General features: G+C 35.7%; 1 protein-coding gene across 1 annotated transcript in view; it reads right to left on the bottom strand.

Moving 5' to 3' along the window:
* LOC145690622 (uncharacterized) overlaps positions 1-15,769 on the bottom strand; it is a 40,378-nt gene extending 24,609 nt beyond the window's left edge. The window contains exons 1-2 of the mRNA XM_081765688.1: positions 15,557-15,769; positions 4,330-5,299 (exon numbers count right to left, since the gene is read on the bottom strand). Coding sequence (XP_081621814.1) covers positions 4,330-5,255 — 926 coding nt within the window. The 5' untranslated portion in view covers positions 5,256-5,299; positions 15,557-15,769. The remainder of the gene's footprint in view (positions 1-4,329; positions 5,300-15,556) is intronic.
* Between the last annotated feature and the right edge of the window lie 2,643 nt (positions 15,770-18,412).

Here is an 18,412-nt window from a genome sequence, read left to right as displayed (position 1 = left end):
AAAAGGTAACTGGGATAGATAATATATACCAATCACAATCATTTAAAATATGGGAGACAAGGGCAAGAAAGAATTGTTCCGATTCTGCAATGAAATGCACGAAACACGTAAGTGGCCAAAAGATTTGCTGAATACGATCATGATATCGTTGGCTAAAATACAGAACCCAGAGAGATGTGAAAACTATAGAACTATTAGCCTCATATCACACACAGCAAAAATTATGCTTCCAATACTGAACAGAAAGTTGTGTGGAAGAAGAAATGAAGACGTAGAAGGTGAACAGTTCAGGTTCAGGAGGGATAGAGGTACAAGAGATTAAGGATAATCGGCGAAAAATTTTACTGAAAAATGAAAATGCTGTATGCTGTATTTATCGATCTACAAAAACCTTCTGACCGCCTGAAGTAGAAACTGTTGTTGGGGATTATAAATGAACGTTGGGTTGAATAAAGAGATCGAAGATTCATATGAAACAAATGAACCAACAAGTAAATGTTAGAACAGGGGAACAAATGACAAGAGGGAACAGAGAGATGTCTCTCGCCGACGTTATTTAGTATTTATCTAACTGAGATAGTGAAAAAGAGCCTACATAATGAATATGGTATTTCGGTAGGAGGTAGAATGATTAAGTGTATACGTCAATCCATTCTAAGTGATCAAGCACGTGCCGCTCGACCATCTCCAAAAAATCCGATTTTTTCATGAAGGTTTATCCTATATAAGAGTACTTCAAAACCACAATTATTTTTTACATCGCATGGCGACGTAGCGGCTGCCGCTATTTTGCGTTTTCTCGATTTCAGGCGTTTGGCACTGGGGTTATTTGCGTAAAATTTTCTTTTTCAATAACCCCACAAATTTAATTGTTGTTAAATTTTTTCATAGTTTATTTCTTTGTTTTGTAATTGTTCTGTGGTTCCTGTGTTCTTTCCTTTTTCCCTTTTCCTTTTCACCTTTTTTTCTTTCAAATATGGATATCCAATAAAGATAAGAAAACAAATAAATGGCAATGATGATAACCCGTTCCGGTCAAAAGTTTCAGATGCTGAAAGACGGGCCTGAGCCAAAAAAGCCCGGTGAAGTTAATTTGTGTGATCTTGCTGGGCACAGTCCTTTTAAAATCAGATAGTTATCACAAAATTCACGTAAAAATATCACTGTTTCATCTGATGTATAGGACTTGCTTACGTCTTGTTGCAGTCACATCTTGTTCATCAACTACCAAAAGTACTGGAAACTGCTGAATAATGTCCTGATACAGAGCTGAGTTCACTGTTTCCGAAAGAAAAAATAGTTCAATGATTCGCGAAAGGGACACCGCACATGGGGAGTTTCGTCTGAGGGATACGGGTTTTCAGCGGACCATTATCTAAGTGTTCTGTGAATCAATGTGACTCGCCAATTGGAACCAGGTCTAAAGAAACATTGTTGCGTGTGAACTGTTGGAACAATCGACAGTACTTCATAAACATCATTCGCCGAAAAGCTCGGCCTCCTACTCCGGGCTTTATTCCGCACACTCTGAGCTTATGAAATCTGTTGATTAATCCACGAATAGCTGATTAATTAACTTTCTTTCTTAAATGAGTCTGAAATTGATCGTTTGCCATACTGTACAATTTCGTTTCGAAATACGCTTCTAACATAAACACACGGTTCTCCAGTGACAAACTCATCCTTTCAACTAACGTAATTGAAACGGTCATCACATCGCGCGTACTTTTTCTCTTCGTCAATCTCCAGGCCATCTAGTGTGTAGATCTACAGTCAAGATCGCATCGCATCACTTGCGACCTGTATTACTGATATTATAGCACATCATGCTGAAAATTATAAATTCGGGGGACTTTTCAATCGTTCTGTATTTTACACATATGATATGAAAACCGTAATTTCCATTTCAAACTCACTAAATTATGGTTTGACGTATCGTTTGTCTGCTGTTGAATAAAAAAGATGAAAACTGCAAGTGAAGATATGAAACAAACTAGTAAGATAAAGAGAAAGGGAAGAAACGGAAAAACTTTTTGTTCTTCCGTGCAAAATTGACGGCTGCAAATTTGCTATAAAGACCAAGGAAGCATACACTGACGAAAGTGTATAAAAGATCCCTTAGGGAACACGCTGCTTACAAACAAATAATTGTGCGCCTAGCCTGATACATTTTCCGTATGATAATGCATGCGTCCAGAATTGATGCGATGCCGGACGCCATTCTGTATAGTAAACTTTCACAAGTTGGGAATTGTATTATTGCTATGTTTCTCTCGAAGGAAAAGAAAATCAAGCAATTGGGCTAGCAAAGTTATATATTCCATATAGAAGAAACTAGTATCATTCAGTTGATATTGCTAATTTTGTACGTTTTATACGGTAGCGATGCATTTATTGTTTATTGAGCTGAAATAATACAGAGAGTAGTTTGTGGTGAATATACTCATGTATTGTATCAAATGAAAAAAATTGCATATAACAATAAAATAAATAAAAAGTATTCACAGCTTCCTTAGATTTGACTAGTAGGACACTGGAATTCATTTAGAACTATTACCATAGGTTTTATACCATACAATACACATATGACAAAATTAACCATCAGAAACTACTTCCCAAAATTCTCTAATTAGCAAGTATAGTATGACGAGCAAATGCCTCCATTGTTACTGCTAGCAGTATTTTTCATTTATCCTTCAGCGTCTTTCACATAATTTTTTTTCTGAATTAGAAGTCTTGCACGAAATTCGAACATCTTGTATGGGAATCTTAGTGAACCATCTTCCCCCTGTTCCCTTCCACTCTAAGTCAAGTATCAAAAAACGCTGACACATGTTTAATTAATTTATTTTATTTTAAATAAAAAGTCCAAATGTTAAATTTCATGTCTCTAACCTTTAGAAGTTCCGAGATTACACATTTTATTATAATTGCAGCTCCCATCCCTCTTATTCTACGACAATTTTCAAAACTCCTTCTTAATGCTACCTGAAGTTACAAAATCTACAGTCCAAACTTCCAAGTTTCCAGCTTAAGTAGTTTAGCCTAGGCGTAGAGTAGTCAGTCAATTACGAGTTCTTTTATATATAAAGAGGTGAGTTGATTTTGAGTTTAACGTCACTTTCAGCAGCGAGGCTATATGAAAAGGAACCTACTGATTAACGTGGATTCCGAACCACATGAGCTCCCGCCGGGAATCGAACACGGGTTTCCCACGCCAAAGGCGCGTAGGCTAACCGCTTATTTATATATAAAGATTAGCCTTTGGCTAGCTGGAAGCTTCGCCCCTGACTCCCGCCTTTACTCGACCTACGGCCTCGCATCTCTTTAACCCACAATTCTACCAAATTTCAAGTTTCTTTTCGTATTTCAACCATCTAAAAAAAATAACATTTTGTATCCTAAGAAAACGGTTATTTAAATAACATGAGAATTTCTTCACCCCCCCCCCCAGACCCCTTAAAAACTAAAAATATTCACTTTTGGCAATTTTCCTCTGAGTTAGTCCCGGAGGGCTACAAACATGCCAAATTTCATCATTCTAATCCTGCCGGTAGTGCCTAAACATTTTGTCGTGTAGAATATGTCCCATATAAATAACATGGGGAAGATTTTTCAGTTTTCCATAAAACAATTCTACAGTTGGATTTTTCTTCTTTTGGCGGTTTACTTAGATAACGCTAAGGAAAACGTACAAGTATACCGAATTTCAAGTTTTTATTCTAATTCCGAGTATCTAAAACTTAAGATTAGGGGTCCAAAAATGGGCTTATGAGCTTAACATGGGTATTTTTTTCATAACCCCTTTAGACTCCCTTAAAAATTAGAAATATTCACTTTTGGCAATTTTCCTACAGGTTAGAACCAAAAAGCTACAATCATGCCAAATCTAATCATTGTAGCCTTACAGGAAATGCCCATTAACTTTGGGGTGTGAAAGGTGTCTCATATAAACATGAGAAAGATTTTTGAGTTCCTCATAAAACCATTTTAAAGTTCGACTTTTTAATTTTTGTGATTTACTTAGGTAACGCTAAGGAAAACGTACAAGCATACCGAACTTTAAGTTTTTATTCCAATTCCCAAGTACCTAAAACATGAGATTAAGGTTCATAAAAAGGACTATTTAAATAACATGGGGAATTTTTTCATCCCACCCTTAGATCCATTAAAATGAAAAATATTCACCTTTGGTGATTTCAACTTTCCACGTCAACCGGAATGCAAACGTTATTTTATGTCAGTTCTTGTAGCTTTATATATAGTTAGGATCATTAATACGTTACATGTACAGTATAACTAGACAAGTTGAAAACCATTTAAACTTACTGTGCAAGATCAGGAATAATCATATCATTTTCTTCAATTTCAACTTTAACATCCGCCTCGCACACTAATTCACTGGTCGAATTCGTTATAGACTGAAACTCTGGTCTTAACGTAACTGGAGCCAGAACTTCCACGGCATCTGTAGAAGACAGATCGCTAATCACTTCAGATTTTATGAATACCTCATTTATGCATTCAAAATTATCTGTAGTCTTGCTAAGTTCTTGTTCATGATCTGTGTGAGATATTTCTTTAGTTATTTCAATTTCAATCGGTTCTTGTTTGATTTCTTCTAAAAGGTCCATGCTATCAATTTCTGTTATGCTTAAAGGATCTTTATCGTCATTAGAAGTACTATAAGGGTCCAAACTAACTGATTGTCCAGTATCATCAGTAGTAACTTTTACCGTTGGAGACTGATTAATTTCCAATGAAGAGCTATTAGTCATTTTGTTAGTCACATACTTTGTTCCAAATAGTTTTTCACAAATGATAGGAGGTAACGCTGCAATTAAACTTTCTTTATTTTTATTTATCCTTTCTAGTTCTTTCGTCCTTTTAGTTTTACGAGAAACTGCGTCTGATTTCAACCCATGTTTCGACTTGTTCTTACCAAGAATAGAATTATTATATTTATGAACAATTCCTGTAGCTTCACCTCCGATCTTCGGTTTCACCACCAAACGAGGATCTTTCCTAGGAGCAATCGTAGCTGCTTCACCTACAATCTTTGGTTTTACCACCAAATGAGTGTCTTTCTTAGGAACAACTTTGGTGAGAGGAGCCGAGCTATTTCTTTTAAGCTTGACAAATCTTTTTCCATTAACTATTTTCACTGAATTATCTACCACTTGAGGAGTAAGTTGAACAAGACCTGGAATAAACAGTGGATCCTTCTCCATCGTGGCTCCTTCTGGATTAACCATTACTTCCTCTTCTAAATTATGTTACTCATTAATCAATTAAGAACCTGAAAACAGGAGAAAAAAGACAAAAATTAGTTTTTTTTTTTTTTTTTTACCTAGAAATCCTTAATACTATCTAGTTAGTTATTTTTCTACATTTTTAACTCTGACAGTTTTGCAAAAGCTTTATCTCATATTACAGTCAATCACAGTTTCAGTAACAAATACATGAGCTCTTCCAGCAAAATTAACATATCTTTCAATCGGACATGATTTTTCATTACATACAGTACGATTCTAAGAAATATGAAGTTACATTCAAACACAAAATTTTGCCTCTTATTCATAGTCTGACTTGCTAACATTTTAAACACTGGACAATTTTCGCACGTAAGAACAACAATCCAGTAACAAGAAATCGTACCTTTGACTGTATTTTATTCACCTATTTTAATTACGTATGTTAAATGGATTCTCTGATATAAATTTCATTTGGAATGGCTTTTCGACGTAAAAAGGGTGAATGCAAACTTTTGAAAGTTACGAAAACTATAAAAAGTACAGAGTTCATGCCTTCATTTTCCAACATAGTTTTCTTGTTTTTTTAAAAAATGTTTCAGCGTGCTGAAGAGCCCTTATTGGAGTAGATCAAAAATCTTAGGTTGTGACCACAAGAACTCCACGGCTGTAACGACCTCAGTATCTGTTGCAAAACGCTGTTCATCTAAAGTCGTTTTATTTACATTCGAAATTAAGTGAAAATCGAAGAGGATTAAATCTGGTAAGTAGGATGGATGTGATACGAGCTCAAATCCGCATTCATGAATAATTGCTACGGTAACTGCTGAGCTGTGGCCTAGAGCTTTGTTGTGGTGCTGGAGAACTCCTCCGGCCAGTGTTTGCGACCTTCTATCTTGGATTCGAGCATTAAGGTTTTTTACAAGATCAGCATAATATTGTCCTGTAATAGTTTGATCCCTTCCATTTTTTTTTATTTACTTTGATTTTCGCGTCTCTTTCAGCAGCGAGGCTATATCAGATGTGAGCATACATCTTAACATGGGATCCGAATCACATGAGCTCCCGCCGGAAATTGAACCCGGGTTTATCAAGCCAAAGGTACGTATGATAATCGTTTAGCCATGAGGGAGATGTGACCTCTTCGAAGCTAATCAATACTATACCTTGGGTATCCCTCCCTCCCAAATAGTAATTCATCACCTTGACCGCGGAAGTGGTGAAGTTTGCTTTCTTTGGGGTTGGGCTGAAAGGTGCTCCCACTGTTTGGATTCGGGCTGATAGTTATAACCTGCATTTGTTATGATAAAGCAGTTCACATCGCTGACATATAATAGGAAGAGTAAAGTGGGTAGATATTTACACAGTACTAGAGGGCAGTTATTCGTTCTTTTCCTGCTTGCTATCTTTTACGTTAGTGTTTATATATATATATATATATATATATATATATATATATATATATATATATATATATATATATACGTATCTTGCACGTTTAATGTGCGATAAATATATTTTGGTAGTAAATGGTCTCAAACTTGGATAATAGTTTTGAAGTCGATTACAAATACCTATCTTATAACATTTTTCTTTCAATTACACACAATATATCATGTCTTCCTCTAAGTTAAAGTTAGAGGCAAACGAACATGATTAAGTAAATTGCCAAATTCTTCAGTTGCTGTTTTCACATTTTCTGGTTATAACTAGTTTAGATCTCATAGATTTGCAAATGTTAGAATATCAAAATAATACACGCAGACTCAACTATAACACATTTATTTTTCTTTCCACAGAATCCGTAGAGAAAGCTTGCGGGACAGTTACAGAAAAAGAAGTGGAGACGACAATTCAGAAGTGATTGTGACGAGCGAAGGAGAGACAGGAGGGAAGAGAACAAAGGTTAGTTGCTTTAATTTATTGGGCACGTGAATTTTTAAGTAATAAAATTCCACAAACATTCCAAAGTAGTAAATGATTTACTGTTGTTTTAATGAATTGAGCAGAACATCAGGTAGACGAACAAGATAATGTACAGAATAGAAACTGAAGTTTAGTGTACTCTGACAACAAACTCTACGATACTAAGAAGCTATGTTGTATTAAAGAAATAGTATACTTGCTTACAGTCGCCCATTTAACTTTATTTAAAAATCTATGTCAGGGTGTTTACTCAGAGTCCAATACTTTTGAAAAGAAAATTCATAGTTTCATCAAACAGCTTGCTATGCATATGTATTCATGCTACATAACTAGCAGATTAAAATACGAAACTATAAATAAGTGCATAGAAATGTTGAAAACTTTAGAAACAGAATTCTAGCTTTGAGCTTTGCACTGCCACCTTTACATACATTATTTCGGAAAGGAGGGGGGATATACTAAATGTATCGGTAATACTCATTTTTATTTGAAATTAGGTTTTGATTTGTTCGTGATTGTGAATTGAAGTTTTACCAGCCGCCATTTTGAAATTTTTTAATAGATCATTTTGATTTTCACCCAAATAAAGTGTTGTGAATACCCATGTTGTGTAAAATCTGGTTCCGATATGTTGATAATTGTGGGAATTACGAGTTCTTAAAACGTATGGTGTCCACATTCTGGAAAGTCAAGGAAATGGGTTTCAGTCAGGGAAACCAGAAGAAACTGAAAAAGTCAGGAAAAATGGAGAAGGTGGCTTTGGATTAGATTTGATCCTGTCTTATTCCTTTATAATTAATGTAGAAATTTCCTATTTTCTTTACATTTCAAGTTGATATAAGCAAAGATATACTAATTTTATAAACCTAAAATGTACTAATTTGGATATTAGGATCTAAAATAGCCTAAATTTGATTTTAAAATCCTTGACATTCCTAAATGTCTTAAGTGCTTTTGAAATTGAAATTAGTTTTACACACTAAATAATAATCGTAACCTTTTATGGTGAATATGGTTTCCACATCACAATGACAAGGCTTCCTCCAAGTGCTATGTTCCTTTGTAATTTGTGGTGGGTGGGGTCGATAAACGGAAGTCAAAATATTTCTTTCTCAGTGCCATTCTGAGAACGTGAAATGATGATGTCACGCTCTTCACTATTTCAATATAGGATTTTTTTTCAATAAAAATATATTCCATGTACTTTTAGAAAAGTAAATAGGCTATGCTTTATGCTGTACCAGATTTGCATTCGCATTAACAAGTCCAGATAACGAATATTTCCATTCCCTACAATACTTGCTAGCTTAAAGTTTATTTAAAAATTCTGGAAAGGCGAAGTTTAAAGTGCGCAATAACTTACAAAGTGTTAAAATAACGCCCTGAAAAGGATTCATCTAAAAATTTTAATTTACACTTTGTGGGAGTCTAAGGATTAGATATAAACATTATAATTAGAAAAACTTCATATGTGCTTTGGACGCTGATTCCTGCAAGGACACTGAACATATTAGATGCAGTGCACCCACATATGATACGCATCAGAGGGTATCTACTTTTCTTCATTTCCTGGAGGCTTATTTTTTATTTGACGATAGAAAACTTCGAATCTCTTCTTGGTTTTATTCATATTTTTTCACCTTTCTTCCAACACTTATAATATGTAATTCTATAGTAGGTTATCATAAGAGGAAAATAATTTTAAGGACATGCATTTCTCAACTGATTTTCATTGTACTGATTATTATTTTTTCTTTCTTTTTTCCCCTTATCTAGCATAATTTTATAAGTTCCATAATTATGTGATTATATAAGTTCCATAATGGCTTTCTTTCAAACTTGCTATTTTAAGTGTTTAATCTTTCATAATGCTTGAGTAAACACATTTTAATAATAATACATTTTGAAATTTGTAGTTCAATTTGGAATTTGGAATTGTAACTTTATATAGCTCTGAGTCTCGTTTGTATAGTTTAAAGCCAAAAGGTCCCAGGTTCAATCCCGGTCCCTGTTACGTAAATTTTACTCTTTAAAGTTAAACATAAAGAACCTTACTTAGCAAGTCCATAATTCGATTTTAATTTTTGATCGTTGTGATGTTGATTATACCTAGAATTAATTTTCCTTTTTTTTTTTAATTTCAGAAAAAAGAAAAGTGAAGCGTAGGAAGAAAGAACTTCATGAGGTGTCAGCCAATCATTGGGTGTAATGTAATATAATACTTAAATATTATTATATACCTATATCTATGTAAACTAAATAGGTTGAGTATATACTTTTTCTACTAAGTTAAAATAAGCTTGTTTTTAAAAAGTATTTTGTTTAGTTACAGTATTATGCGTCTATAATACATTTTATAATTTCAACAATAATTGTTATACAAACAGGTATAAAAAACTTTTGATATCATTCTTGTGCGAAAAAAGGTCATTACAATCTTATTCAATATATTAAAAAAGAAATATTGTGGACCACTCTATCTACAAAATCTCTAATATAAAAAGCAATGTTAAAAACTTCAAGATGTACTTAGAGGTAACCTCTTACTCGTTTCTTTCTATGTTATACCTTTCTTATTATTTAGTGTATATAATTTCAATAATTTCAAACGTTCTCGGTCATTAAGGGACGTCATGATTTGAGTAAAGTTAATATTTTTCCTATGAGTATGATAATATGCAAAAAAAAAAAAAAAAAAAAAAAAAAAAAAAGTTTCTGGGGTAGTCTTAAAAAGTTTTACTCATCGTATGTTTAAATACGAGACGTGAAGCGTAACTGTCTTGTCTGTTGTCTGAAACTTTAGACTGAATCGAGGGAGGTTTTCACATCAAACTTAGCAATGGGGAAAGTGGGCGGCTGGGAAACGAAGATGTTTAGATAGGGTTTTCAATTTGTGATATTTTTCTATGCATTTACAGAGTGTGGAAGAGGATGCAGGTTTCAAGCTGTTAAATTAACAAATTGTATTTAATAGCATTTTGAGTTCTTATTTTCGGGGAATAAAGAAGCATTATGGTACTTTTTAACCTAGCTGTAATTAATTTCATACATGATGTGTTAGACAAAAATAAAGGATTAATTCATGTAAAATTTAAACTAGATTTGCTATTAATACTGAATCTTCGAATAGTTTGACCTTTTAGTAGATAAAAATCGAAACCCAATTATCTTTTAGGTACACGGAACCAGAATTTTGACTGGAAAGGTACGAAGTCCTAAACGTATTCTTAAAAAATATGACCATAGTAATGTCTCATTGTTTTTTGTTTGCAATATAGAACTTTATAATATAAATGTTGACGTGTGTATTTATTGACTGATAGTAAAAATTGATGGAACAGGGTTTATTTAGATATCACGTTGGCATGGTAAAATTGGTGTTAGAAATAGATTAGTTCAAGATAGTATGGCTTCCGTAGTGGACTGTGAGTAAGTAGTTCTTCTGTGGCAGTCCTTTAGAACATGCAGTGGAAGTGCATAATTGGTCGGTGTAGGGACCAAAATCAATCACAATTTGGTTCAGGTTCCAATGATATCCACATATGGACATCCTCCACGTCAATTTGAAGTCCATAATTGGTCCCTTTTAGCTCCGAAAATGGACTTAATGTGTACGTTGTGGACGTCCAGTGGATACATGGCAGCTGTCCCAAAGTGACAGTCCTGTATACGTCGTATGGACTAGAATCGCACGTTCTCTGAACGTCCATTGGACGTAGGTACGTCCATAATTAGTTCGTTTTGGTACCAGAAATGGACATAATATGTACGTTCTGGACGTCCAATTGACGCACGGCAACTGTGCCATGTGTACTATCCAGTGTACATCTACTAGATGTCGTATGGATCAAAACTACACGTCCACTGGACATCCTGTAAATCCTTGCCCGAACGTAAAATGGACGTACATTGGATGTCGGTGTGCTGTGTGGGTTGTAACTCACGGCATTCCGCCCGGTGGCACGTATTACTTTGGGATTCGTCTAGTTATAACATATCAAATGCAAACACAACTGTTTCGTTCGGATCTCAGCAGAGCCGATGATAAGGGCAAATGAATGATGATGGTAGATCTGGTGGAATGAGAAAGTGGGAGGAAACGGAAGTACCCTAGAAAACTCACGGGAAAGATGTCCACTACAAGCTCACTTGGTGCGAAAGAACCAGGGACCTGACGCACCAGAGGTAAGCGTACTGAGCCACCGTGCCCTTTAATATTTATGGAGTAGGAAATCTTGTACTATATTAGGAAGAAATATTTATTCGTGAATCAAGCTGCAGAACTATATTTATTACACTAAAATTCAGGTATTTATCATCTTTTTTTTTTTTTTTTTTTTCATCATTTTAAGATACATACTTGGTTCTGGCCGAGGATTCGGGGCAGTAGGGGTGCAGCATAATTTTCCAGAAAATGATAGAATTTCGCTTATTTCTACTTAGGTTAGTTTAGGTTAGTTCAAGTTAGCTTAGGTTAGATTTGGTTACGTTATGTTAGGTCTAACTAGGGATGATTCCATACCGGGACCAAGTACCTTTAGGAAACCTATACATCGCCTGAAAGCTCTTGCCATGAGAAGTACGAAACCGTTTTTAAATCACGGGCAAACCCGCAACTTGACCCTATAAGGGTTCGTTTTGTTGGTTTCTGTGACGCTATGTATGGCATATTCGACAGAATAAAAATGAACGTTTAGATGTATCACGCAAAAGCACCTGAGTCCATCATACTTTTTTTGGGCTCATTGCTAGAACGTGATTTGGGCAAGGGTTTGATAATATCACTTTGTGCCCTGGCCTACCCATTTGTTCAGTGTTGCCAACGAACTGTAAATACAATGTGGAAGATGGTTTCTGTACAACTGGATGTATATCCATGAAACGTGACATAAACATTGTTAGTCATTGGAGAAAATATACTATAGACGTATTCCTCTCCCAAGTACTCCAGTTTGTCAGTGTTGCCAATTTTTTTTCTAAAAAATGAAAAGTTGTAAAACAGGTTCCGTGCAATGAAACGTTTATACGCCAAGCTTGACTGAAACATTACACGACACTATAGCAAAAAGACCTTGAACATTATCGTCTACCAACCATCCTAGGTTGCCAGTGTTGCCAACCAAGTGTAAATATTATAATGTTGCAAATGGTGTGTCATTGAACGAATATAGAAGAAATGTGACAGATGCAGTATTGGACAATGGAAAACATAGTGCGAATGAATCTCTCGTGTCCCAAAACCCCAGTTTGGCAGTGTTGCCAACCAATGCGAACATTTAAGATTTTCACATGAAGTCGACAGCATTGGCAGACATAATTAGACTGTAATCCATACTAGTTTGTAGTATGTTAGTGTAAACCCATAAGGATTCATACTGTCAGTGTTTCCAACCATTCTAAAATACGTTTTCTCGAAAGGTTGCCTGACCATTGCATGCATAGAGACAAAACTTGAAATAAACATCATTCGACACAACAGAAAACATACTGTGGTTGGTACCATTCCCCAAGCACCTGTCTGTCAGTATTGCTGACGTTTTCAATATGGAAGTTCTTCAATTAGCAGTATACGAGCTTGGCGGTATTTTTCTATTGTCTAATAATATGAACATGTGGCTGAACATATATCATGAATATGAACCTGAACTGTTGACCATGCAACAACGAACGGTACTGGTTAGGAGCTCGTGTAGAAAGAAAGGGTTGGATGAGTCATGCATACATCTGGTCATAGGAGCTTCATTATGACATGGTGAGGCAACCTTTCGAGAAAATATATTTTAGAATGGTTGAAAACACTGATAACCTAGGATGGTTGGGAGACGGTAATACTCAACGTCTTTTCACTATAGTGTCGTGTGATGTTTCTGTCAAGCTTGATGTATAAACGTATCATCGTACGGAACCTGTTTTACAACTTCTCATATTTACAATTGGTTGCAACACTGACAAACTGGGGGTACTTGGGAGAGGAATACGTCCACAGTATATTTTCTCCAATGACTAACGATATGTATGCCACGTTTCATGGATATACATCCAGTGGTACAGAAACCATCTTCCACATTGTATTTACAGTTCGTTGGCAACACTGAACAAATGGATATACGTCAGGGTGCAAGGTGATATTATCAAGCCCTTGCCCAAATCACGTTCTAGCAATGAGCCGAAAAAGAACATGATGGGCTCAGGCGCTTACGCGAGATACATCTTAACATTCATTTCTAATCTGTCGAATATGCCATACATAGAGTTAAAAACACCAACAAAGCGGACCCTTATAGGGTCAAGTTACGGGTTTGCCCGTGATCTGAAAACGGTTTCGCACTTCTCATGGCAAGAGCTTTCAGACGATATATATGTTTCCTAAAGGTGCTTGGTCCCGGTATGGGATCATCCCTAGTAAGTACTTGCATCATCCATTTCTCCTGTAAATTTTGTTTTTTACGTGCTTCTGGACCCCTTCTGCTCAACATAACCCATCTTTTCTTGTATTAAACATAATTTTACTGCCAAACTCACACACCTAAATATCACTTAATAATTCCAAATCCTCGTTTCTTATTTCCCCTGTAAATATTCCTATTCTTTATAAAACCGAGGGGCATCTCTAAATTTAACCCCAAGAAACTTTTACAACACTGTGAGTGAATTTCGTGTAAAAATAATTGCACATAAGGTGCTGGTGTAGTTTTGGCGCACCACATTTTGAAAATATACAGGTAAAATTCAATATTATACACGAAAAGATATGTTCATAAGGAACAAATTTCTGCAGGCGACATAATGAAATACAAAGTAATACAGCTGTAATTTAGGTTTACAAACATAAGGTTAGTAGTGTAAAATCATTATAAGTGCTTTATGATGGATAAAATATGCAAGTGCGAATGAAAGATGAGTCTCTTAGATGCTATTTTCCACTGACAGTTTATTCCTGCATAGTGTAGATAATCTGTACTTTATATTTTTAAGTGGAGCGTTACTAGCATGAAACAATGATAAAGCACTACTGATACTCGTATCACTGCACTATCCTCGTTTACGCACATAACTACAATCGCTAGCCAGCTTCGCCCTGCCTTGACTCGGCTAGACAGTATTCGTGCTTGTTAGTGCCACTTAGCACAGTTGGTTTGTGTTTTTTGCACAACAATTTTTTACGCCACACACACGGACGCCCTATTTATACGCAAATTGCAAAAGAATTGTAAACTTTCTACAATTTCTTCTGGTGGTCCCGTGAATGTTAGAGAGTTATTTTCATTTCGCACAGCGGAAACGTTTCCAGGGACAATAATAAGGAAATTAGTGAAAGAATTATAATTTTTCAAAAATTCTTTCTATGGTGCCTGGTCTCCAAAAACACCAACCAACCTGTGCTAACTGGCCACTAAAAAGAGCACCAATGCTATGTAGCAAATCATAGCCGCGCGACTGAGGGAGGTAAGAAGCCCGATAGGGCTCGTCGTCTTCTACCTTTATCACAATTTGCACAAAAACAGGGTGGCTACTAAGAAGCACCATTCCTACGATCACAAAACATACCTGAGCGAGCGAAGGGGGTTAGAAGCCCGCAGGGCTCGGTTGTTTGCTACCTATATGTCAATTCAGACGTTTTATTTCTCCCAACATAGGAAGTTCCCATTTTCTTCTCGTCTTGCGCTGATACTTTTGTACTACATCACTCATCACCGGCATTACTCACGAGCAAAATCTTGTAAAACTATGTGAAGAGCATGAATTAATGAACGTAAGAACAAATTGTGGGAAGTGTGCAAAGAAGGTGACAGCGAAGAAACGTGGAGAAAGTTATTGTTTTCACTACGAACCAAAGTACTAAGGTAAGTGTAAATATATACAGAGTTTAATGAATGCCGTTATGTTAGGCCCAAGTAGTTGCATCATCCATTTCTCGTGTAAATCTTGTTTCTTACGTGCTTTTGGACCCCCTGTGCTCAATATAACTTGCAAATCTGCACCATAAATTCATTTAACTAAGAAAAGTAAAAGAAAAACGCTTTTCCAATTTGACAGACTATTCCTAATCTGCACGTCATAATGAATATGGATTGCTATATCTCATTCTTAACTTCATCGGTCATTACGATGTATGCTCATCTTTTATACTTTTACTAAACGGTTTCTTCAGTTTACCGTAATTTAAAAAAAGGAAAGAGCTAAATTTCAGAAAGACAGTAACAATTATCAGATTTATTACCAACACACCCAGGTCCCTCTACAGCTTTAATTTTATCACTAACGCAAACTACTTCTGAAGTTTATAATGGTCTTAGAACTAAACATTCCGTTGAGTGTGGAAACATTCACTTTTGAAATTCGTTCGTATAGTTCACTCATAAATGTGTATAACTTACCTTCATCATATCTATATCAATTGCTTCGCCTATTTCTTTCCAAGTGTTTCATCTTAACATTCATAAAACTACAAATAAATTATTAATACATAAATAAATTCTACATTCTAACGCAAATTTCCAAATCCAACTCAGATTCGGCCCCTATCTATGCCAGTGATGCCAACCAAGTTACTGTAAACAAAAATTCCCTCATATCGAGCCAAATTTTTCCTCGTTCCACAAAAAATTCCCATATTCCGAAAATCATTTTTTTTTAAAAAGCACGAAGCCTTTATACGAAGTTTTATTGTACATTTATACATCGGCTCAAATCTCTTTTCAATATTGGGGGGGGGGGTTAAGACCATTCCCATATTATAATGATGAATATGATGAATGATGAGTGTCAGTGGCGTATTTAAGGGGCTATCGGGCTCAAGCTCCGAAATAAATTTGTTAGTTTTTCGCATTCCACGTACAACAATAATCCTTCTTCCATTTTCTTATGCTCTTTGTTCAGAAATAAAACTGTATTTGTCAAATTTCATTCCATGTAAGAACTAAGTCCTTTTGCTCTTTCTTTCGTCCTTTCTATTTTTCTGTTTATTTTTCTCGATGTTACTTCCTTTCGTTTCGATGTTTTATCATACTTTATCGATCGTTGTCAGTTGTGATTCAAGTCGGCCGTCATCAGTAACACCAAAACTAAGAGGAGTTGGTAATCGAAACTGGTGTTCCATACCAACTTCCGCTGATATCAACATGAAGGGACTTCAGTTATTATAACGCAGGAAAAAATATATCGTTTAGTTATTTTTAAAAGAAGGAAATGTTTGAATTAAAGAAAATCAAAACGGGGGAATAATTAGCCCGGGAAATTAGGTAGACCAAAAGGGTGCTTCTTTTTTCTTGTATGAATAGAATAAAGGGTGAGATTCACTCCTAAATTTTTGTATCATATCATATAGGATTTATTGGTCTACAATTCTTGCCATTATAACTTCAATTTATGCACAAATTAAAATATATTAATTCTCAAACTCAGGTGGACAACTCCCACTTTCTTCCCTGTGTTGGGCATAGCCCCTCGAAACAAAATCCTAAATACTCCATTGGTTGTCTTCAACATTGGGAGGGGGGCAGATTTGAGGCTTATTCTAGGGAGGGAGTTCTTAAGTTGACATAACCACAGCAACAGGACATGACGTCACTTAATATCGTCACTACCCTGGAGCACTTAATGCGCAGTGTATCCATAAGCAAGGCAGCTCTGTTGACAGTATTACTGCTGAGATAATATGCCAAGGTGCATTACAATTTAAGACATACCTGGAATTTGTTCGTGTACTGGTGGACAATAAAAAACACATTATGTTGTTACAGCGGTTGTGTGAGTTGCGTTTTACATTTAACAAACGAACAAGATTATACACAAACAATGCACTGAATAATACGAAAATAATTGCGGCATGTCCCATCAAAGGCGGGAAGAACGCCGGAATTTTTTTAAAAAACCTCATTTCGTGCTACGCACTGATACATGTATCAAGATTGAAATTTTACGTTTCCTCAGTTATGTTCTATTTTATAAGTGTACTGACATTCATGATATATCAATTTATTTTAGCACCAAATGAACTCTTGTAGGTATAGTAAGTGTTTTGGAGTGGCAAAAACGGGATTAAGAATACGTGGACATTTTTAAAATTACAATTTACAGATAAAAGGTGTTAATTCAGAACAAAAGACACATGTTTAAGGAATTTATTTATGAAGGCGCAGAATATGTAAGTCATCTGTGAACATGGATACAGCAATAAGATGTTGCTCTAATTCTATGAAACTCTCCATAAGGGCGTTATTCCAGGGCTGCAAACTAATGTACAAGGGACTTGAAATATGACTATTTCGCTGCCTGAACCTACCCTAACCTAACCCGAACTACTGCTACTCTACTACTACTAGTATACTATTATTATTACTACTACCATTACTGCCTTACTATATTACTACTACTACTACTACTAGCCTATTATTATACTATCATTGCTACTACCAGGGCCGAAACCAGCTACAAAGGTTTGGGAGGACCGTGAATATGTTACGGGGGGCCAAGTCTTTAAAATTATCTTATAAACATCTAATTTGTGTTTTTGTATTAATAATAAAATTTCTACTGCCTTACTACTACTATACTATCATTACTACTATTACTACTACTAATTGTGCACCCATATATATTTTTTTTTTAAATGTAACTTTTGAACAATTATTTCTTGTAGCGCCCCTGAATTTTACCTGTTCCTGGTGGATCACTGGCATGTGCCAACACATGTACAGTCTAGAAGGCGTGATGACACTATTTTCATCGAGGAATGTGGGTTTCAAACTAATATGAATTTGCCCACGTATTATTGATCTGAAGTGCGGAAACTGCTCTATCCCAATTTAAGGATGCACATTAACACTGATGTAATAAAGTAATTATGCAGCCTATACCTAAGCTACACGAGGTTTACGTCTACGCACCCACCGTTTCAACTTTTGAAGTATTTCGTTTTATTAGCTTATCGACGTCGACCATACCCTAGACGCCGCATGGACAAAGTCGCACATAGTACGAACTATTCGCAAAATCAAAGTAGGCGAATCACTTATCGACAATTTTCGCATTTATTACTGCCTTAAAATGGGGAGGTCCTTAAGTAGCATGAATTCCCGCCTATATCTGTGTGTGTTGTGGATTACACGCACAACACTTAATGGATTTATCAAGAAATACTGAACCCACAGGTTCAGCACTCACATAACTGCATTGCTTATGAACAAGGACGCCCATCAAGGGGGGAAAGGTGGGGCGCTCGCCCCCTCAGA

The sequence above is a fragment of the Thermobia domestica genome, chromosome 7 (genome assembly GCF_964235325.1).
Source record: "Thermobia domestica chromosome 7, izTheDome1.hap1.1, whole genome shotgun sequence".
NCBI lineage: Eukaryota > Metazoa > Arthropoda > Insecta > Zygentoma > Lepismatidae > Thermobia > Thermobia domestica.
The sequence above is the reverse complement of the archived record's forward strand: the minus strand, read 5'-3'. Positions and strand labels throughout refer to the sequence as shown.